This window comes from Phalaenopsis equestris, unplaced genomic scaffold (assembly GCF_001263595.1).
Source record: "Phalaenopsis equestris unplaced genomic scaffold, ASM126359v1 Scaffold001343, whole genome shotgun sequence".
NCBI classification, from domain to species: Eukaryota; Viridiplantae; Streptophyta; class Magnoliopsida; order Asparagales; family Orchidaceae; genus Phalaenopsis; species Phalaenopsis equestris.
This window is the reverse complement of record NW_018165782.1, coordinates 649,022-672,646: the sequence shown is the minus strand read 5'-3', so window position 1 is coordinate 672,646 and position 23,625 is coordinate 649,022. Positions and strand designations below refer to the sequence as shown.

At 33.2% G+C, this 23,625-nt stretch overlaps 3 protein-coding genes and 1 non-coding gene across 5 annotated transcripts; 3 read left to right on the top strand and 1 right to left on the bottom strand.

The window, feature by feature from the left end:
- Positions 1-3,308: 3,308 nt before the first annotated feature.
- Positions 3,309-6,366, top strand: LOC110034070 (autophagy-related protein 8C). Its single transcript, XM_020738323.1, has 6 exons — positions 3,309-3,507; positions 3,617-3,669; positions 4,903-4,958; positions 5,050-5,102; positions 5,544-5,656; positions 5,946-6,366. Exons 2-6 carry the CDS (start codon positions 3,633-3,635, stop codon positions 6,041-6,043), a joined length of 357 nt encoding a protein of 118 aa, XP_020593982.1. The 5' UTR covers positions 3,309-3,507; positions 3,617-3,632; the 3' UTR covers positions 6,044-6,366.
- A 1,554-nt stretch (positions 6,367-7,920) lies between these two features.
- On the bottom strand, positions 7,921-8,346 carry LOC110034076 (glycine-rich protein 5-like). Its single transcript, XM_020738329.1, has one exon. It carries the CDS (start codon positions 8,344-8,346, stop codon positions 7,921-7,923), a length of 426 nt encoding a protein of 141 aa, XP_020593988.1.
- Positions 8,347-13,520: 5,174 nt separating this feature from the next.
- Positions 13,521-13,592, top strand: TRNAM-CAU. The gene has a single exon. It is a non-coding gene; the product is annotated as a tRNA-Met (tRNA).
- A 5,457-nt stretch (positions 13,593-19,049) lies between these two features.
- On the top strand, positions 19,050-23,073 carry LOC110034091 (protein translation factor SUI1 homolog 1-like). Of its 2 annotated transcripts, none has more exons than XM_020738350.1 (5): positions 19,050-19,212; positions 20,285-20,392; positions 21,195-21,400; positions 22,085-22,138; positions 22,798-23,073. In XM_020738350.1, the coding sequence occupies exons 2-5, from the start codon at positions 20,356-20,358 to the stop codon at positions 22,840-22,842; spliced, it is 342 nt and encodes a 113-aa protein (XP_020594009.1). In that variant the 5' UTR covers positions 19,050-19,212; positions 20,285-20,355; the 3' UTR covers positions 22,843-23,073. The 2 variants fall into 2 exon arrangements, with proteins under 2 accessions (XP_020594009.1, XP_020594012.1); XM_020738353.1 differs by having other exon boundaries at positions 20,270-20,392.
- Positions 23,074-23,625: the final 552 nt, after the last annotated feature.

Here is a 23,625-nt window from a genome sequence, read left to right as displayed (position 1 = left end):
TAGCTCTATTAATTGAGTCTCAATTGCAGTTAATAAAAAAATATGAACCACTTTGATCGATCGGCCCAGAGAAATTATCTAAATCAGAAAGCTTTTGATGGGCATTTGAGTGTCTTATAGTTGTCGAAATTGAGCGAACATGGGCTCTTTGTATTCTCTTTCTGAGATACTCAATTTAACAATAAATTTATAAGATTCAGTCTATTTTACCTTTCAAATATGTTTGAAAAGTTTATAAAAGCGGTTTATTAGCTTCATCAGGGTCAGAATTGACTCGGATTTGATTAATTTTGCTACCATTGGGTCTGTCTCGTTAGCCGGTCAGTTTGACCGTAAGTTTCCTGAAATCAGTGCTCCGAGACTCTGGAAGGTTTTTAATCGAAATTTAAACGTTTCTTGCTTAAAAGGCTGTCTCGAGATTCATATCATTGGATAGTGTTTCGAGATATATAAGATTCTCTGGACCAATGTCTCCCTAATGCTAGTTGTATAAGATTCTCATATAATAATTATATTAATTGAGGCAAGTAATTATATCAAACATTATTATACCTTCTTTCTATTTCTAAATGAGCGCATGATTTGTGAATGATTGTGTCCGCATCCGGTGGGAAGTTTCCAAATATATTCCCGCAGCATTATTTCTCCATTATCGATTTATCATTCAACGACAATTATTTTAATTCAAAATGCTCGCTAAGAAAAAAACATGAAAATTAATATTAAATGCATGAGAGAAAATATCTAATTTTTAATAAGTTCCCTTGTGCTAAAATAACAACCACCACCAAATCAAAAGCCTTTTATCTCACTAAATGGGGTCAGATTCATAAGAGTAGGTGTGTAAACGAGCCGAACACGAGCAAGAGCTTGTTAGGCTCGTTTATATTTCGAGCTCAAAAAGTGTGTTGGTGTTTGTCTCGTTTGCTTAAGGGGCGGAACACGAGCCGTTTACGAACAAAGAGTCATTTTGACAATCCTAATCACGTAGCCATAAGAAATTAAGGATTGAGACAAGATTTAAAACATCATTTGAATTTAATTTAATAATTTTTATTCTTTTTTCTTCATTAATAATTTTAATTGATTATAAATTTTTGTAGCCTTGTAGTTAATTAAATTTTTAAAAAATATTACTCATCAAAGATATATATATAATTGATCAGTAATATTTCGAGCCAAAACGAACCGAACAAACATTTGTTCGTGTTATTCGTGTTCGGTTCGTTAACCTAGCGAACGAGTTGAACACGAGTTTCTTAACGAGTCGAACACGAGCTATTCACGAACAACGAGCTGTTTTGACAGCCCTACTATTGAGTGTCATATTCTCATTTAATTATAATAAATCAAGATACAATATACCCACATTTTTTTAGGTATACCCTTACCTAGCTTAACAAAAGTCTAATTTAAAAGATAAGGACGATCTCTCTAATCTTGTCTGCCACCGGAGCTACTCCGACGCTTTCACGGATATAACCCTAATGCAAAAACACTGAATAAAAATAAATTGCCATTTATGAGGACTATTGAAAATCTATGACGAGCCATGCGTGTACGTAAGTTGATAGAGCTGCGAACGAATCGACCCGACCGAGCTCATTTATTATTAGTATGAGCTCTAAATTTGAGTTTTAAAATTATATTTGAGCAAGAGCTAGTCTATTAAAAACTTGTTTGAGCTAAGCTCTAGCTCAATTTGAGCTTTTAAGAATATATTCCAGCCCGCTTATAAATACACAATTTGAGCTTAGTTTATATAAGGTTTATCGAGCATATTAATCAATAACTTATTTAAGAAAATAAAAGAGTCATAATCAAATCTTAATTGAACTCTAACTGAGCCTTACTCGAGTTTTATACGCGCAATTTGTTCGAAAAAATAAATGAGTCATAAACATTTTCATAGCGCTGTAAAAAACAATTCGTTATTCGCGAACAATCGCGAACAACTCATTTTTTACGCATTAAGTTGCTCGTTGTCACGCTCCGCTATATTCGAGAAATCGTCAAGACGAACACAGGATGGAAGATTCTAGAGAAGGTCAGGATATAAAGTCATCAAAGGGGCTCTAGAAGATTCTGCCACATTCAGGAGAGAGCAAGAAGGAAAAGCTCTAAAGAGAATCTAAAAATAACTAGAATGTTCTAGAGTTATGTATGTACATAAGAATAGTTTAAGAGATAGAATATTATATTGTAATCTAGAAACTTCTCTTAGACTTGGAATAATCCCACATTGGTTAGATGAAAGACCAAAGAGATGGAGGAGGCTATAAATAGGAGCTCCTCCCCTCATTTGTAATTACCCAAGCATTGAATCAAAACATTCTAGTATTCAAGTGCTAATTATATTCCTTTCTTTGTATTATTCTTCTTAAGAGTGCTTGGGGCTCATAAGTCCAGTGTTGGGAGTGATAAGATTGATTTAGTGCTAAGAAAGAGCGCTAAAGCCGCACGGGTGACTTGAGGAAAGTTAGTCCGTGATATCGTGCTCGAATTGTTTGATAAACAAGTGAGTCAAACACTAAAAATTTTTCGAACTTGATTTATAAACGAGTTGAACACGAACAAACATGTTCGATTTGTTTTGACTCAAAATAATTAAATAATAATATTTATTATATTAATTTTATATTAAAACTTTATATTATTTAACAAAAATGCATAGAAGAGATTTAGTTGGTATAAATGTTAAAAATTAAAGTTTAGGTGCTATATATGTAAATATATATGACTTGACTGTGTAAATGTCTAAAAAAATTGGATTGTTACATACAGATCACCCCGAAACTTGCTATTTACAAATCAACCACTCCCTTTCACCTATTTTTTAAATTCTCCCTCAAATAACAAAATTCATGGACCCTGTACATTTTTCATTTTCATGAAATTCTATTTATAAATATCAATATTTCGGGTGCTCTATATGCAAAGCAACACTTTTTGTATTTATCTAGATGTTGAGTATGTAAATGCATAAGAATTGATTGGTATGTAGGTAGATACCAGCAAAATAGTCTGTGTTGCTCGCATGACCTTAATGGGTTCTGGCTCAGGAGCCGAGCTCGAGCCAGTTCGAGTCAAAATCAAACAAATAAACGACAAGAATTTTTCAATCAGCTCACATTTGGCTGAATACTAACAAACTTTTACGAGCTAACACGAACACGAACACGAACACAAACACGAAGTCAAACGCAAACACAAGTAAGAGGATATGTATTAATACAAATAAGTTAAACGCGCAGAGAATTGGCTTAGACCCTATTTAAAATAATACAGAAAGATATATTTCATAATGTTAACCAATTGGAGTCCCCGATGACTGCTAGCTCCGTTAATTGACGGCGGTAGTCTCGCTTTCTTGCACGGTTCCGCACTCTTCCTTTCGTGGAGCAATAAAAAAGCCCTAATTCCTCCTCCATCCCATTCACAAGGTATTTTCCCGGTGACGGTCAAGCAGCCTTAGCCTCCTCTCAGCAATCGTTCCCTTCTCTTGCTGTACGTTCTTTATCCTTTTCAAATCCTTTCGGATCAATCGATCGATCTTGGCATGTTTAATTTTTCTCTTTTTGATTCTTTGAGATGAAAAGATGATCTTATTTTGCAGCCAAACGTAGAAATCCATGGCGAAGAACTCGTTCAAGTTGGAGCACCCTCTTGGTTTGCTTTCCTCCTTTTATTTCTGTCTCCGTTTTGCCTTGAAAAGCTGTCTGATTTGAAGCTAGGGTTTATTTTCTTTGCTGATTAAATTTCATATTGGATTTTGATCTAGAAGGTTGAGTGTCACTTCTATGATCTGTGTGCTTGGTTTTATTTTTATTGAACGGAGAGATTGTGAAAATAGGAAAATTTCACAGGTGAGGATATCGTGGTAACTTACAGGTTGTCTAGAAATTAGAAGCCTTGCTGGTTTTTGATGCAGATGCTTTTTTTCTGCTTGTGTTTGAGTATGATTTCCTTTGTAAGTTCTCATATGGGATGCGAGAAAATCTATTACTATGAAGTATGGTATCTTCGGAATATTATAAGGAAGAAGAGCCCATAGAACCTCTATCATCTATGTGCCTGGTTTGATTTTAAGGGGCAAATATGTGGCTTTTACATGCACGCCACCCAATTCCTCTGTTTTTACATATCTTAACATATAAACTTCACTTTTTTACATTTACAAGCCTGACATCTTTCATATGACTTAAAAAAAATACCACCATTTTAGTTTTTAAAAACTGAAATACAATTTTTGATGCACAATATGGAAAAATTGATGTTTAGGCGTTAGATATGCAAATGACAATTGAGTGTTGTGTGTGTAAGTCTTTCTTGTTATTTTGAATTTGCGGCAGGGTGTGAAACTTTGGGAAAGTAGGAAAATTTTACACGTTAAGATATCTTTGAAACTTGAGGGTTCTAAAAAGTAATTCTTCCTTGTTCTCGACGTGGATGCCCTTTTTTTATATGTATTGAGTATAATTTTCTCTGAAATTATGAGTTTTTGCCTTATAACAATGGAGTGGACGATGAATAACTTAAGAAAATCTTCTATCTTTAGGTATGGCATCTTACATCCATTACAAGGAAAAAGTGCGTATATTTGTTTTTACTTTAGTGAAACCTCTATCATCTATGTGCTTGGTTTGATTTTGTGGTGATGTTATTTTCAGCTAAATTTACATATATGCCGCCTTACCTATGCATGGAAAAGTGTATTTCACTTTATAAACATTAAGATTTGGGAGGTAGAAATGTAAAATGTAAAGTTTTGGTGTTAGATATATAAATACATATGAATTGGATGGGGTATTTATGTCAGTAAGAAGTTATAATGTACTTTACATTGCTATTTGCTAAAATTTATTGTAAAAATTTCAACTTACTTTTTATGTTGAATTTCAGAGAGGAGACAAGCTGAAGCAGCTCGCATTAGGGAGAAATATCCAGATAGAATTCCTGTAATGAGCTGCTTTTTTTATAATCTACATTTGATTTGGCATTTTATGCTGTAATTATTGTGCTTATTCTTCTTTTTTTTTTTCAATGAAGGTGATTGTTGAGAAGGCTGAGAGAAGTGATATTCCAGACATTGACAAGAAGAAGTCAGTAAACTATACACCTTTTATATTCTGGGAATTTAATTAACTTCTTTATGGAAGATTTACATGCGTACAGCTCAATTCTTTTGTTTTTACATATCCAACACCTCAAGCAATTCATGAAAATGTGTATTTCACTGTTTAAAAGTTAAAATAGTGGTCTTTTTTACGTGATATGAAAGATTTGGGCGGTATAAATATAAGAAGTAAAGTTTAGGTGTTAGATATATAAGTATATGTCAACACCCCTTTATTTATTTACTTGAATCTCTTCTTCTGTAGTCTGTATTCAAAAAATTATCTTTGATGAAGTTTTAAACTTGAGATTATTGGTAATGATTAAATTTGCTAATTTTTTATATTTAACATCATCATATTTTTTATGCAAAATTCATACTACCTAAATCATGCTTTTTAGTTTTTAACTTTGATTTTGATGATTAGGTATTCTGCTGATCTTACGGTGGGACAGTTTGTATATGTTGTTCGGAAGAGGATTAAGCTAAGTGCTGAAAAGGCAATCTTCATCTTTGTGAAGAACACCCTTCCCCCTACAGGTCAGAAGACTCTATGCAACATTTTTTCTTAGTTTTATTCATCATTTTTTTAAGTTAAATTTACATATCTAACCTCCAATGTTTTATATTTATACTTATAACACCTTGGTGTCATAAACTTATGCTTGAAAATTTTGTATCTCACTTTTAAAGATCGAGTGACGTACATGTAAGTATGAATGTTTAGGTGTTATATAGGTAAATACTTGAAAAATGTGGGTTATTTTTGTAAATTTCCCTTTATTATTCTTACTTTTTTAAAAGTATAAATTTGATTTTGTTACTGTAGCTGCTATGATGTCTGCAATATATGAAGAGAACAAAGATGAAGATGGCTTCCTCTACATGACTTACAGTGGCGAAAACACCTTCGGTTCTGCGTTCTAAGGCATCATGAGGTCTTTTGTATATGGAAAAAAATATTACGTGCTCATAAGATAGGTGCGGATTTGATAATATTTGTGGTGAACATCTTCACAATACCATCAAATCAACTTGTCGGTTGCGCACGGAATATTTCCTCCTATATATGAGACCACTAAATAATGTGTACATTCCCTCTTATCTTCTCCTCTTCTTTTCGTCATCTTCTTTCCCAGCTATGAATCCCTGCAATATTTACATGCTTTGTGGTTTAATTCTGAATGTGTAATAATGTCTTTAGTTGTTCAACACAGTCCCAGAAAATACTTATATTTATGCTTTTCTAAGGCTTATTATTTATCACCTTTGTGGTTTATATAATACACTCTCCACACTTGTTGTATAGATGATTTGGTGTTTAGTTTTTTATTATTGATTTTTTCTAAGACAATATTTGATTTTTATATTCATCTAAAATTTTACTATTATAAGTTTTAAAATGTGAAATTAATCTTTTCTTTCATAGATTGAGATGGTATATATGTAAAAATTCATGTTATGTAAAAATGTAAAATTGTTGGTATTTTGAGTCTATTCTTAGCATTCGAGTCAAACAAGTTGTATTTTATGGATTATCATATGCTAGAAGATTTGTTTTTAAAATGTTTGTGATTATCATTAAAAAGAATTAAAATTAATAAAAAAATTATTTTAGGTATATTTAAAGAGGTTTTCATACATATTTTGGAGTTTGTTTGAGGAGAAAAATTTGCATACGTAAGACGTTTGCAGAGCTACATTGGAATTTATTTAGAGGGTATTAGAGGGTTATAGGTAGGTTACAAAGATGTTATAAGGGGGGTATAATGTAGATATAATGTACTAATACTCTCTAAATAACCTCTTATGAATGCAGCTATGCAAATGTCGTGTTTACGCAAATTTTTCTCTTGTTTGAGAGGGTTGCATGTATCTGTAAAAATATTTATAAAATAGTTTCAGGATAAGCTCAAATATTAGAAGTCATTGTGAGGTGGATGGACTTTTATCTTCTTTGAAACTGCCGGCAATAATAATACTATATATATATATATATATATATAAAACCTAAATTTTGATATATGCGTATCACTTAAATTTAGTCACATCAAATACATTACTAATTTGAATTTTTTTTAAAGTGAAATACGTACATATTTTTATAATCCAGTGTTAAATATATATAAAGACAAATGAATTGTGTAGTGTATGCATAAACTTCACGTTTAGGGGGCATTAACATGCATGCTAACCAATTTTTATATATTTATGTATCGAAAATTTAAAATTTATTTTTTATATTTATATCACCCCATTATTTTATTTCATATTGAAGATTTTTGTTTTAATTTTGATGTTAGTATTGAAGATGTTGAAGATATTAAATATAATTTTTAAAAAGTGAACCAAATACTTTCAAACATGGAAATTTAGGGGTAGATATGTAAATACATAGAAATTGAGAGACGTGGATGTAAATCATCGTAACGTCATTCTTAAGTTAGAGTGGACTAATTACTTAAGGCGGAATGGCTAGGAGATGTCGATGGATATCCTGGTCCAATTGATTCTACACTACAGACCTATAAGAATGGGGTAGGTCATCAGACACCTACCCAAATTGTGTAGTTTATTGAATGCCTTCATGTTGTTTTCCCTTTCCCCTGGCTTAGGGATTGTTAATCGATAAAATGTTAGTTATGCAATTAATATGTATGTATGTATATGTGTATTGAATTATCAGAGTCATTTCATCAAATAAAAGCCATTCTTTCTCATCACTAATAACAACAATATAAAAATTACAAATAATTACAACATTCATCCATCACCATATCTTTATTTTTAACAATTCCACCCTCTTATTCAATGAATTTGTTAAAAAACCGATTAAAATCCTCATCAAACCTATTATTGGCATTTCCAACCCTTCCGATTAGCACACCCCTCCCAATCCCCCCCCCCCCACCCCCCCCTCCAACCCCCCCTCCTCCTCCTCCTCCCCCTCCCTCTCCAAACCCTCCACCAACTCCTCCACCGCTTCCGCCACCAAAACCACCACCGGATCCGCCGCCACCACCACCACCAATCCCAAAGCCGCCACCTTGACCACCACCGCCTCCGAAACCTCCACCTCCTCCAATTCCTCCACCAAATCCGGCACCAAAACCCCCGCCGGCACCGCCAAACCTCTCATGGAGGTGGCGGGCTAACGCGGCGGTGCCGAAATGGTGGACAACACCGAAGATCAGGAGAAGGATAGTTAGCCATTTGCTGTAGGTATCCATGGCTTCTAAGTACTTAGTCTCAGTGATTCGGAATGAAGGAATTCTGTGTGGTTATATAGAAGAAAAAAGGATTACAGTTGGGATGGAGACCTGTGAATGAAGGCAGGCATTAAAAATTTCAATAACAAAGCGAAATTTAACAGTTGGGGAGGTGTGAGATGCATTGATTGGTTGCTGAAGCAGGAAAGGAATGAGTTATGACTTTTAGATTTGTTAATTGCAAATTATAAAGCTCATAGGGCTGTTAACGAACCGAAATAGGCTCCAGAAGATTTAGTGCGGCTCGAGATTGGCTTGTGGTAAGTCGGTTTGAAATTTAATAGAGCTCGATCCGGCTAGAAATCGAAACGAGCTTGCTCAAATTGACTTATTTGGATCCGTTTCAACCCAGGAATTTGCTTGAATTGGCTCGAAACTGAAATAATTTTCTTGAAGTTATAATTCATGACTGGTTATAATCAATTTTACTAATTATTATGTATATTATTTTTATAAATAAAAAATACTACGAGACAATTCATGTATAACTAAAAATTGACTCAAAATAATTCGATCTAGTTTTTACTGATTTTTTGCGATCCGATGTTGATCTGAACCAAAATTTGAATTAATTTTCGACAAATTTTAAATTAAATTCACAGCCCTATGTCACCTCCCAAAAGAGCTCTTCGGGGTGGTGGGTAGCCCATGACTTAAATACTGCTCTTCGGCTATACACCTAGCCGATGTGAGACTTTTTTGTCCGTGACATTCTCCTCCACCCAATCACGTGACGCCCTCGTCACAGATCGACTCCTCTGAGGGTCCCACTGGACCATGGAGAGTCCACACACCTGGCAGACAGTAATCTGCTCTGATACCACTTATCACCTCTCAAAAGAGCTCTTAGGGGTGGTGGGCAGCACAAGACTTAAATACTGTTATTTGGGCCTACACCTATCCGATGTGAGACTTTTTATCTGTGACACCTAGCTGTCATTTACATCAATTTAAGAGCAAATGTATGTTTATGTTGATATTTAGTTCTGAATTTGAATAATTTCAATTCATAATAAGTATTAAGTTAAGTGAAAAGAAAGGGGGTGATTTACATACATAACATTTAATTCAAATATATTTACACATCTAACACTTAAAGTTTAATTTTTACCTGCATACCACATTACCTATGCGTAAAATGATGCATTTCATGAAAAGAAAGATTTTAAGGAGCATTCACGTAAAAAAAAATAAAGGTTTGATGCTAGATATTTAAATACGTAAGAATTAGGTGGTATGTATGTAAATGGCCAAAAGTAAAATAATTGAAATTTTATAATACCCCTCATAATTTCAAAGAAAATTTTTCTCATAATTAATTAATTATTAATATGAAATATATATTTTTCCATTATTTTTTATTAAAAATATCACAACACAATTAGATATAATATGAAAATCTCGTGTTATGACAATTTATTTTTAAAATTAGATATAATATGTTCCAAGAAAATTATTCTAACTTATAATTCAACTTTTATACTAAAGTTTAAGAAATCTTATGATTATAAAGAGGGAATTAAAAATGTTGGGTTTCGACAAATATTGAATGTATCTTCGATGCTCGATATTGATGAATGTTAGAGGAAACTTCAACATGACGAATGATGGGGCGGTTTCCTCTATGAGGTATAATTAAGACTATACATATATTTATAATTTTCTAATTATTATGTCCGATTTTCTTTAAATCGTGTTAAACTCACGTCTGATATGGTGTTGAAGTGTGTTCTGGACATGTTCGAGTTTGAAAAAAATTTAGACAGATATTTTGTAATATTGAATGAGTGTTTGTGTGTCAGAAAAGTATCGATACTGATAAATATACGACATGAGACAACACATTTTTAGCGAGTCGTCGTTACATAGTTATTTTCTCTTTTCTATATTTTTTTAAAAATTATAGATTCTCTTGAACAAATTAGATGTTATTCAATCTCACTTGGTTTTAAATGATTAATGAACATATTGCATAAAAATAAAAGATAAGATAATTTAAAATACTTAATTTCATTTACTTTCTATGCAACCAAATAATGTTTGTAGGGGTTGTTTGGTTGGATCAATTTTAGTATAAAATAAATCAAATGTAGGAATTTTTAAAATTTCAACATTTGCTTGGTCGTAAAGTAGAATGCAATGCAAAATTTTAGCAAATTGAAGTTTATCATGCGGTTCAAAAAAAAGTTCATTCCAAGTTCGTTACATTTGAGTGATTTTCAAATATATTGTAAGTAAATGCAGCCACCTAGAATTGACCGCCACCGTCAGAGCCACCCGCTATTGATAGCCACCACGGTTGTTACTGTCGTCCATCGCTCATGCGGGCTGCCGCTTGCTGCCAATCGCTCCCTGTCATCGATCATAGCCAACAAGCGTCGTATTGTGATCCGCATTATCAACCGTACGTATAGTAAACTAGGCGTAATATTGTCCGGATAATTTAAAGTAAATTTAAATGAATTAGTAAATAATATAATTTTTTATTATTTTTTATTTTTTTAATAAATACAGTTTCTCGTGCTGAAACGACAAATAGCAGCGGCGGTCATTAAAAGCACAGCTTCGAGCGGTGGGTAAAGTGATTCTGCAAAAGGAAAGTTGTCATTTAATTTTATATTATAATTTTCTTAATTAGTACTAAATTGTAATGAAAGATTTAGATGCATGCACTCAATTGTCATGTATTTACATATCCAACATCTAAATTTCAATATATATTATTGAATCCGAATGTTTCTGAAAGTAGTTGGTTTTGGTTCGGAAATTTTGGAAAATGATCCCTTTATTTATAGAAGAAATGATGCAATATATGAAATTAAGTATTTACTCCTACTTTAATAGGGGCGTTATATGATATTTTGAGTATTTTACAAGTATAAACCTTCGATTCAACTACCTATGACTCGATTTTCTGGAATTAGTTGGTTTTGGTTCGGCAAGATTTACTCATCTGGCGTCGTTGAATCGGGTTACTTGTCGGCATTTGATTGTTTCCAAGTTGGAAAGATTTCATTCGATCGACTTCATTTTGCGAGTCTGCTGTGCTAGTCTGGTTACTAACTATTAATCCCTACATAAGGAACTCTTCTTGACAAAACAAGGCTTCGGGCAGAGGGTGAATTTGCACATTCTAACAAGTAGTCAGGGATGCTCCATGTGATTATGTAATAGCTAGTTGTCGGCTCATACTAAGAAATCTCAAGGGTGTCCTTCGTATATTTAAGGATGTTGCATCCTTTCATTAAATTCAAATATGATGACAAGCAGTTCGATGTCTCTGATTAGCTAGATGGGCTTTAGTCTTTGGTTCGGGCGGCCTTCATCCCCAACCTATGGGGGTTGCATCTGGTCAGATATTTCTTTCAGTATTTCACTAGTAAACACTTAGCCTTCTATTACCAGACTCTAAGTTTTTTGTTGATGAATCTTTGGTCTTCCGCTCGACGCACATGGTCTTCCGTATGTGTTTTTTAGAGTTGTAATTATTTTTATTGTCTTTTGGATTCTCTTGAGATTCGTGCAGAAATGTATCTGATGTATATCATCTTATACATGCATGAAAAGATATATTTTTCTTTTTAAAATTAAAATATTAATATTTTTAGTGTGATATGAAATATTTGAGCCTTATAAATATAAAAATTAAAATCTAGATGCTAGATATGTAAATACAAAAGAATTATGTGATATGCATGTAAATGCCCCATTATAATTTTAAATGTAAGATAAATTATATGTGTGAATCTCACAATACTTCACGATCATTTTAAAAACATACGTTTCCGTTAATCATATCATATGAAATGAGAACATTAGGACTACAATTTTAGTAAAATCTAATATATAGAGAGAGAGAGAGAGAGAGAGAGAGAGATAGGTAGATACATACATACATAAATATTGATCCAGATATAGTAATCCCCACTTACAAAAGAAAAAAGAAATGATTGAAAATGATACTAAGAAAAACAAAAAGTAAGAAAAAATCAAAAGAGAAGAAAATAAGAGGTTTGGAGGGGAAGAGCGGGAGGATTTTGAACGAAAGGGTTGGAAATGCAAATAATAGGTTTGAAAAGGATTTTAATTAGATTTTAACAAATTCAATTGAATAAGAGGGGTGGAATTGTTAAAAATATAGATATGGTGAGGGATGAATGTTGTAATTATTTGTGATTTTTATATTGTTGTTATTAGTGATGAGAAATAATATCTTTTATTGTGAGATGATTCAGATAATTCAATACACACATCTGTGCATACATGCATACATATATAAGTGAATGAAATTGCAGTCCTAAGGCTGGGCGTCTCATCTATCATTCGGAGACACGAGTTCGATTCGTCCTATTCTCACTAACCCCTCGTGTGTGAATTTAGCTCATAGATTGTTAATCATTCGAAAATTGATTCAAATTTTGGCTTCGATCGAAATAAACGAGCTGGGCTATTAACCAATAATTTGGATCAAATTTTTTTCAAGCCTATTTCAGCTCTTATATGAATGCTAAGTAAAATTGTATACAACATTTTTGAGCGTATAATGCGAGCCGATTTCAAGCTGGAACGGATCCAAATAAATCAATTTGAGCCAACAATTTTCAATTTTGAACGGAAATGGATCCAAATAACTCAATGTGAGCCAACTCGATTCAATTTCAAGTCCAATCGAGCTCAATCCAAATTCAAGCCAAGCTGGATCAAAATAGAATATAACCAGTCACGAACTGATTTCAAGCCACACTCAATCCATTCGAGCTAATTCCGTCTCGAAATCAAATCGTTAACAACCCTATAAACCCCTAGTGCCTGGCTTGCCTTCCAAAAAAAAATAAAAAATAATTTTTTATTTAATTTATTTAAAGTAAATGAAGATGTTTCTCATTAAATCTATCACTATTTCTCTCTCCCTTACCAAATTTAAACTTAAGTCATAAAATAAAACAGAACAAAAAGGTATATTGAGTGACACAATTAAAAAAACAAAGTGGTTCAATTCCTAAAGAATAAAAATATGTGAAATTAACATAAATATACATACACCACGCAATCTTCATGCATTTTCAATTTCGATTATCTAAAAAGAGATAACTTTATTATTTAAATATTTAAAAAAGAAAGAAAATTACAAAAAAATCAGAGTGGCGCAGCGGAAGCGTGGTGGGCCCATAACCCACAGGTCACAGGATCGAAACCTGTCTCTGATAAACGCGTTGATTTTCTTTTTCTGGTGAGTATTAATATATAATTTAATATCAGGAATATTTATATCCATGCGGACAACATTCAGCCAATTCGTAAGTATTTTGAATTTAATCTTTATATTCATAGCATGTGATGTGAAAAATCTGAATGTTATAAATGTAAAAATTAAATTTATTTGAATTGGATTGTATGTATGTAAATTTCCACTTAACCTCTAATATTCCCCTAAACCTCTCTTGTTTTATTTTTCCCTTGCATGATAGGGCAGGGACACTAAGATTGAATGTTAAAATTACAATATTTTTCCCTTGCATGATAGGGCAGGGACACTAAGATTGAATGTTAAAATTACAAGTATAATTTATTGAGCACTTTTATTACCTTTAATTGTGATGTCGCGGTTAGTATGTTTACCCACGACTTAGGGCTCATTTGGTGCAGTTTATAAATGTGATGATATTTTTGAAAACGCCGCCTAACCGTTTTGTTTGCGCATTTTGAAAACGTTGTCTGCCACGTTTGGATTTTCTACACTAAACGTAGGTCACAAGTGAACCCGCGGGCCGCGTTTCAGGATAACTGCTTATCCTGAAACGAACAAGCTGCCCCAAATAAACCCGTAGTTGAAGGTGTAGTTTTCATCATGAGGTCACATGTACTAATCGTGAGAGTAAGGAACAATGTTGAATATTATCCTTTTCATACAATGTTTCCTCTATTTATAAGGGAGATAATACAATAATAATATTGCATTTTTGCCCCTATCAGGAATGGGTATGTATTAGAATATTTCTAGTATTTATATGTTTGAGTTTGTCGTTTGACTGCCTTTTGGCTCAGCCGACTAAGCATAGTTGACTTCGGGTCGACATGATCAACTTGGTCTACTGAGGTTGGTCGGTGTAGTCCAATCGGTTGATCTAACATGGTTAACTATTCTCAGCCCTTGAAGTGAAGCATTTGGAGTCTCTACAGGATGGTTGGAGACACATTATAGCGTTGGATTATCCTTTGGGTCAGTCTGGTGGGGGTAGGCTATTGCATGGAGTCAGTTTTCTTGTAGCAGTTGACTTGGATGTTCTTTCATATAGACTTCGATCGGGTGTTTGGCCCATTCAATTGTCTTTTCATTCACCTCGTGCTTTAGTTGATTTTGATTTGATTGGCTTGGCTAGTCTGGTGAAGTGACCTCCATAATCTCCTGACAGTGCGCACGCGCGCGCGCACACACACACAGATAAATAATCATATCACTTTGGTGTTTCAAATTTATGCATGAAAAATATATTTTATTTTTAAAATTGATACAAATATTATTTTTTATGTGATATTAAAAACTTAAATGCTATTCATAAAATTATGTAAATATAGATATGAGATATGTAAGTGCATCAGAATCGTGTACCATGTATGTAAATGCCCCAAATAATTTTAGGCATTACTTGTCTGAATTGCTTGTTATGAGTTTATAAATATAAATAGTAAAATTTAGGTGTTAGACATGCAGATATTTGCCTATGGCCTTAACATTTGCACTTTGGATAATATCAACTGAACATAATTGAATTATTAAATTATTTAAGTTATATTTAGACCAAGCTGGGGAAGGTCAATTGTAGTCATCTATGCCCTGGGTTAGTTTCTAAGAATCCTCTCGATTAGACTTGATGCGTCGTTACGGAATTTCATAATTTAGTATGGATCTCGAGTTATCTTTTTAATTATAATTATTTTTTATTCAAATTAAAAAGTCTTCAGAGCTCTGATTTCAAGAAGCTTATAGTCAAACTGTCTATCTAGATAAGACGAACTCAGTTGTACTGAAATTAGTCCAATCTGAGTTCAATCAAGCCTAAATCAAGTCATTCAATCATATTTGAAAGCATTGAATAATTAATTAGAGGATTAAATAAACTACAAATTTGACGTGCTTATAGTCAGTTTGGGTGTTTCGACGAGAGGAACCCATCGAGCGTACAACTTTTCTGCATTTAAGTTCTATCATTTGCATGTTGTTTGATGATTTTCCATCATGTTTGCTCATACCCAATTTGAGTGATCACGGTGTTGAACCTTCTGTTATGTTTGCTCGCATTTACATTTGTCTGCATGTTTTAGTAGCAAGTTGGACTCGACATGTGAGTGACCTTGTGTTGATCGTGATGCTTTAACGAGTATTATTCGCTAAGTATATCCTAGGGAGCAATGCTAATTAAAGCATCGAGATTAACACAAGTAAAATTGTGCTAATGATCCAAAAGATCTAACTCGTGCCATTTTGCATGTTACGGGTCGAAATTTAAAGATCATAGTTTAAAATAAAAAAAAGTATTAATATTTTTCTACTTATAAAATCTATTCTATCTTTTAAAATTATGCAAATAACAAGCTAAGCCATTTGCATGGTCAACTGCTTTATAAAATCCATCTTGAGTGACGTTTGTTAGATCGTTAGGACGGGGTCGAAATTGACGATCACGTCAAAGTCACACATACCCGGAGACTGCGCCCTGAGCGCTTAAATGTTGATTATGACACTTTCCATTAGATAATGTGCTAGGCTATGACAGTCTGTTATGTAGTATTTTTGATACCTGACTATTGTTCTGTGCTGGCTTGGTTGTCCTAACCAGGTGTCTTTTTCTACTCGTTCTTTTTATGTGCTTGCATGTTTATCGTGTTTGTGTATGCGCAATAGTGTATTAAATCAATTTTTCTAGCAGGGTGTCATGCCTAAATATACACACACATGTTTAATAAGGGATGAACAATGTCATGATTGATATGCTAACCTCTTTTCTTACAAAAGCCGCTATAAGCTCCTCCCGCCAGACATGGCTCATATGTGTTGCATGTTGAATCATGCTAACTTTTTTGCAGGTCAAGTCTATTATTTTCTCTTTCATATGTATTTGACAGAGGCATAGGAACGAGTCTGTATCATAAATAAGGTACCAGCACGGGTTCTGAGACGGATGACGCTTCGAATCATATGATAAAGATCAGGAGCAGCAACTCGTGTCCCGTACTTTAATTCTGAATTTATTTTCTTGTATAACATTATTTTCGGGTATAAATATGCGGAGTCCGATCGCTTTTACTTCTTTCTTGGGAGATGTTGCTGACCCAACAACACCGGCCTTTTTATTTTTATTTTGGGGGTGCTTTTACTTTTCTATTGCATACTTGGGTGCTTGAAATTGTTTTCTCCTTGTTTTATTTTGTGATTAATCACGAAAAATAATCTAAACTCATTGAAGATCCGAAAATTTTCAACTTTATACAAAATCTTAATAATAAAAGATTAAGATTAATTAAAATTTAGGGTTAAAATATTTTGAATTTTTTAAAGCACGCACTTTTACATTTATGCATGTCCTTCAAGCCGACTTTAAATTGGGCAACATGCATGATTATATTCCCAGTCATAATTAATAAGGCTTTCACGTCACATGATTATGAAAGACAACTGCATCATAGGTATATAACCATGGAGAAGTCCTCGTGCTTCTCCATATTTGACTTGGCCAAGCATAACTTTTTCCCTAGGAGGGTGTCTTGTACTGCTAGGGTGTTAGATGCATCCCCGACCCAGACGAGATATAAGTCTTTTGTGCGAAACATTTCCAGCTATGTAGGTGAACCTCATTTTCTCATCTTTCCAGCGACAACCCTGCCATTTTATTGGCTTGCGTAAGCTCCATCTCTTTGAGCTCTACTTGTTTAAGGTTATAGGAATTAGAGTTTCCTTCTTTTGAATTTAGGACTACCGATACTTCCTTGGATGATGCAATTCACGGATTGCTGACAAAGAGTCTTTGGTTGTGTTGAGTCGTGTCTTCTCAACAAAGTAGTCTTAAGGTCTACATAGCTTGGGATGTCAAATCTACCTTTTTAGATGATATTTTCTTTCTTGTTGACGCCTCTTTTAAGCCCTGTCGATTCTTTTGATGAATGGTTGATATCGTCTCGTGGGCCTGTCATGCTTAGGTGTCGTGGCCTTAGTAGTTGCGGTGATTCACCTTTTTTGTCTTATGACCCGGCATAAATGCCAAAAACATCAGAATTTTCCCTTGAGATGATTTAAATCCAGTGATTTCCTAAATAATCAGATTTCATTAAATCATGTTAGCAAGATTGTTTTTATCGAGAGTTTTCTTAGATATCCCCCAAGATGTAATGAACCAAAGGACTACGTTTCTTCGAGAATGCTCTTGACCCCAGAAAAAGCACAAAATCTTGATTCTCTGGTTGTGGATTGCTTTCGTAAGGTCATCTTCGCAGAAATGTATCCAAGTTATTTTCGATTTGATCTTGTTTTGGATGTACATTTTGGAGTTATCCATGTGAAGTTCACTTCACAAAAATTCTTCATGTTCTTTCTCTCATTTGTCTATTGCCCATTGTATATCCATACTTTCGGTTCTTACTCGAATAAGAGAATAATGCGTCGATCATAAACAGACAAACTGACTACTCCTTAAAAATAAAAGAGAAAAAATAACAAAAATAAATTACTTTTTGAATTTTTGCCTCAATTCATACTATTTATACTTAAGAAGTTTAAACTTATCCATGATGATGTCTGGGCTTACTTATAAAACTCACAAAATGCGCTATAACCTTAGGCAAGGAGAAAAAAAAGGAGAAAATTAGAATAAGACAATAGAAATAGAGAAGCTTTAAGAGATTTTATTATTTAGAAATTCATAGTATTATCTCACTTACTCAAAATAGACATTTGAGTTTATATTTATTGGACTTTTGGATGCTATAATAAGAGTTACATTTTGAACTAATAAATTAAAAATAATATATTTGTTACTTGCACGCAAATGTAATGATCACAATTTATGTGGATTGCTACATGGAGAACACTCTTAAAGTTAAATTGAAAGAAGAAACAAAGTTGTCACTTCTGAATAAATGATTTTCTTTTGAGATCTCAAGTGAGTGTTTCTAAGGCAGGTGAGGTGAGTATCTTTGGTATAAGAGAAAGCCCTTTGAATTAGGCTAGTGTTATTCTAATCTAGGCAAATGTCTTATGAGCACAAGTGATTTGAATTGGTCGAGTACATTCTCAGTTTAGACACTGACAATTAGGCAAATACTTGAATATAACTAGTTACCTTTTAGCTTAGGCAAATAAATTTAAGAGTTCCTATACTCTAATTTATAATGGGTTAATTTATTCTCATTGATTTTATCCTAAATTATACATATGATTGTGATTTCATTCAATATCAACATTTTTTATACTATCATGAATATTCCATCATACAACATAATTATATATATATATATATATATATATATATAATTTGTTGAAAATTTGTCCTGAATGAGTTGCCCTTTTGGCGGCCGAAAAGTGGACGGCTATGATCGAACAAAATATCTCAAAGCGATAAGATGGACTAATGACGATAGCAACCGCTCGAAAGTCTTTAAAGTAGCGTTCTTTCCGCCCTTCAGCGATCGAAAAAGAGGGAGTCGAGAATCGGAAGATCGATTCGAGAGGAATTTGATCGATCGATCTGAGTCTCTCTCTTTCTCCCAAATAATTCGTTGGTGGGTTTGGAAATCGTCGCTCCTGTTTGCTCTTCTTGATTTCTCTTGATTTGGGTAAATTTTCTCTGTTGATTTTGCGATTTTGTTTCTTTTATTAGCAATCAGAGGTTGAAATTATTGTAGGTGTTTGATTTGATGATCGGATGGTGTGTGTTTTTGTTTTTATTGGTTTGGAGTCGGCGTTATTCAATCATGTTGACCGGTGCCTTTTATTAGGGTTTGAGATTTACTAGGTTTGTTGATCTGGGTAACGTCGGTAATTTTTTCATCTGCTAATCCTTTAAGATTAGGAACTGTTTGGTGTCCTATTTTGGGCAAGATTAAGTACAAATTTACTCAACTCCTGCCAAACAGTATCTTGGTATCATTAACAGGATTCAGGTGATCGAAGAACTTCTCCCTCTCACAAATCATTCATCAGGATTGAACTGTTGCAACAGATCCCCTCAAGCTTTACTAATGAATCTGGATTTACAGGATTTACTAAATACGACTTCAGGCAAACTGCCCCTTTGTTCTTTTTCTTGCCATAGCTTATCTTAAGAAATCCCGGTTTACTTTGCCCCTCTGTTCCCGTATCTGAAATGGAACCGTTGTAGAAAGATGAAAGCATTATGTGGTTAAATGTAATTTAGCGTATGCTAACGTAAAGCTTTGTTCTTTGGCGGGTGATTAGTGCAACAGATCGAAACCTCCTGAGGGTTTTTTTCTTGTTGTGCTTTGGCTTTAATATTTGAGTACTGGTACTGGCAAGTTGGGAATTTATTGCCTGCGATTTTGTTCTTTAAAGTTGGAGAATGGATGGCATAGAAAGGGAAGAAAATCTTTTTAGAGGCGGGAGCGTTATTTGCCCGTGAGCTCAAGTCGCTGGAAGATAACATAATGACTTCCTTCCTAGGTTAGATCGCATAGTTGAATTTACGTGTTCTGGACAGGTCACTGTAATAAAGATAGGAACTTTTAGAAAAAAAGGATCATGGTGTTGACAGTTCTGTAGATTGATTATGTTTCTTTTATGTGCGGCTTTAAACTTTTTTCAGAGCATTGGCTCAACGACTTAAATTTCATTGTCTGTATTTTTTGATTCTATATCGCCTTTGATTATTGACAGATTAAAATATTGCAGTTTGAGGTAGCTCTTGTGAGTGAAAAGTTTTGCTCTGTTGCTTCTCATCTATACTTCAAAAAACAAGGTTCATGTCTGATCTCGACGCCCAGATTCCTACTACCTTTGGTATGTTCCCAACCTGAAGCTTTTTGGGATCACTTTTGTTTTTTATTTTCTATCTCTTGTTTTTATTTTATTATTTTTATGTTTTGTTTTGAAACAAAGCATGTTTAACATATTCAATTAAGTATAATTGTCTTTTCTTATAAACAAATTTATTTTGAGTGTTTTTAAAACTATTTTAATCTTTCTTAGAAACAAAAAATAAAAATATATAAAAAGCACATTAAAGAAGCATATTTTTAAAAACAAAGAGAAAAAATAGAAATCAAAATTGATCTCAAACAAGCCCTAAGCAATTGTTTCTGTTTTCTTCCCTCTGGAATGATATTTTGAGGTTACATTATTGTAAACTAGTTTGATGCTCTCTGGCTGGTCAAGTTTTGCAATTTATTAATTAGGCTATCTCATAATGGAATACAGATACTGTGTCTGATAATTATTAATACTCTTGTTAATGAAATCATGTTTTATCCTCAAGATCGTGTTTATTTTTTTATCTTAGATAGTTAACAAAAGTTCTCCTTGCTACAATCCCTTTTTAGAGGTATTTATTAACTGTTTCCGCTTGTACATACCTGCAATACTCTGCTTCTCAGTAGCTAACAATAACTCCGCACAAAAAACCCGTTTTTCAATCTGCTTTCTCACATAAACGAATGAACTTTTTTGGGCCGAACTCATGATATTTTGACTAGTGATTGTAGATAGTCTGTGATTTTCACTTTGCGAGAAAAAAAAAATTATTTGTCGCTGTAGTCAATGAGCTGTATTTTTATTAATTATGGCTGCAAAAATTCTGTGACAGATCCATTTGCTGAGGCTAATGCTGATAATGCTGGTGCTGGGTCAAAGGAGTACGTGCACATTCGTGTTCAGCAGCGTAATGGGAGGAAGAGCCTGACAACTGTGCAGGGGCTGAAGAAAGAATATAGTAAAACTAAGATCTTAAAAGACCTGAAGAAAGAATTTTGCTGCAATGGTACAGTTGTGGAGGACCCTGAACTTGGACAGGTATGCTTCATCCGATTTCTTTGTTGGGGCATGTACATACATTCCACACAATTCTTATGTAATTACATATCTAGCACCTAAAGTTTAATATTTATAATCACAGCACTCAAATTTTTAACATCACATAAAAAATATCAGTTGTACTAACTTTTTAAAAGTCAAATGCACCTTTTTATGCATAGATAGCGTTATAAATGTAAATATCAAACTTTAGTTGTTAGATAAGTAAATTTCCCATCTTTGTTTATATGCGTTGGTAACTCTACTTGGTTTGAGCTGTGGTACAAGTTGGGGATCTATTCTGCTCAGCTTGTTAACTATCGATTGGAATATGAATGAGTTTAAGTTTGTGAATAAGTTGAAAAAACATTTATTTGTGTCTAATTTATTAATATCATTCTGGAAATAAACCAAACATGAACCAGCTCAATTCATGACTATCATCAAATGCTTCTAACAATTTTTCTTTATGGATGGCTCCAAATTTATGAAAAATAATTGTAATTTTCCATTGTAATATCTTTTAAGATTCATGTTTTTAATAATTTATGAAGTGCTTCACTGATTTTTAATATTAAAGATTTTGCAAGTTCTTATTGAGTTGAAGATAATTGTACTGGCTCTTATTGGTTTTCAATCTTTCAATGCATAAGCTTTTTTTTTTTTTTTTTTAAATCTGAGCAGGTCATTCAACTCCAAGGTGATCAGAGGAAGAATGTGTCCACCTTCCTAATCCAGGTACTTTTTATTGGCATTGCAAGCACTAGCATTACTCTTGCATGCTTTAGGTTGTGTCCATGATCATTCATTTAGGGACCCCCCTTTGGCATCATTTTTGTTGTTTGTTTTTTGTTTTTTTTTTTCATTTTATTTTTTTTTTGTAAAAACATATTTGGCTGATCTAATTTTTTATATGGTTTTATTTAATGACATTTACATACATACCACACAATTCATGTCTTTACATATCTAACAACTAAATAACTACATTTACATACATAGCATCCAAATCTTTAATATCACACAAAAAATATCACTATTACTTATTAAAAGTGAAATACACATTTTCATGCATTTGTTATGACGTCAAAGTTTTATAAATATAAATATGAATGTTTTGGTGTTAGATATGTAATTACAAAAGCATATAAATATTAAAAAAATGAAAAATAAAAAAATAGAAGGAAGATTTACATGCATACCACTCAATTTTTATGTATCTATCTAACATCTAAGCTTCAATTTGTACATATGCCTCCTTAATTATGCATGAAAAGGTTCAATTCACTTTTTTATCTGATATGAAAGATTTGGGTGGTGTGTATGTCAGTATGTGAATGCTCCAAAATAAAAATGATCCCAAACAGCCCCTTCAACATTTCTGTATTATTTTGCAGGCCGGTATAGTGAAGAAAGAGCAAATCAAGATTCATGGTTTCTGAGTACCTCAAGGCTTGTGGTTTCTTTGCGTGTTTTAGTAGTAGGCCTTTTACTACTTTTGCTGGAGAACTTCACATTTTAATACCTTCTAATATATGCATTTTATATGCAACAAACTGCTACCTTTAATTTCGTCTGCATCACTTCTATGTGTCCTATTGTGAGACTTTATTGTCCTTTCATTTCGGTGACAATGTGCTTTAATAATAAATTTGTGTGTTCTCTTCTTTCAAGTAATTCCTGTTTCTCATAATTTTTCTGGATTTGGATTGTTGTGAGGTTACATGATAAACATTTATACCACTAAAATATTTCATATCACATTAAAATAACCACTATTTTAGCCTTTTAAAAGTGTATAAACATATTTTCATTCATAGATTGTGGCATGTGTGGGGGTATGTAAATGCCCCTATATTTTAACAAAAGCTTGCAGAAGCCTCTTATATTTATTTGTTTATTATTGGACTAAATTGTGAGGCCATTAAATTAAAGCGGATTTCTGGCTGTTCCAAGTTTTAGGGTGGTGTATATTAAGCGTAAAATTTTGATGTTAGATATGTAAATATATATAATTTGGTGGGTACGTGCCCCAACATTTTAGTGTTGAAATATAACTCTGCTGATGTGTTTGAGAGTTTTGTGCAATTAATGATTGCCTGATTATAATGTGTATGATTGTTTCTAATGATTTCCCAACATTAATGTAATATTATTGTCTCTAGCATACAACTACATAGGAATTGGGGAGATGTGTATTTGCCAGTGCAGTATTATTTACATAT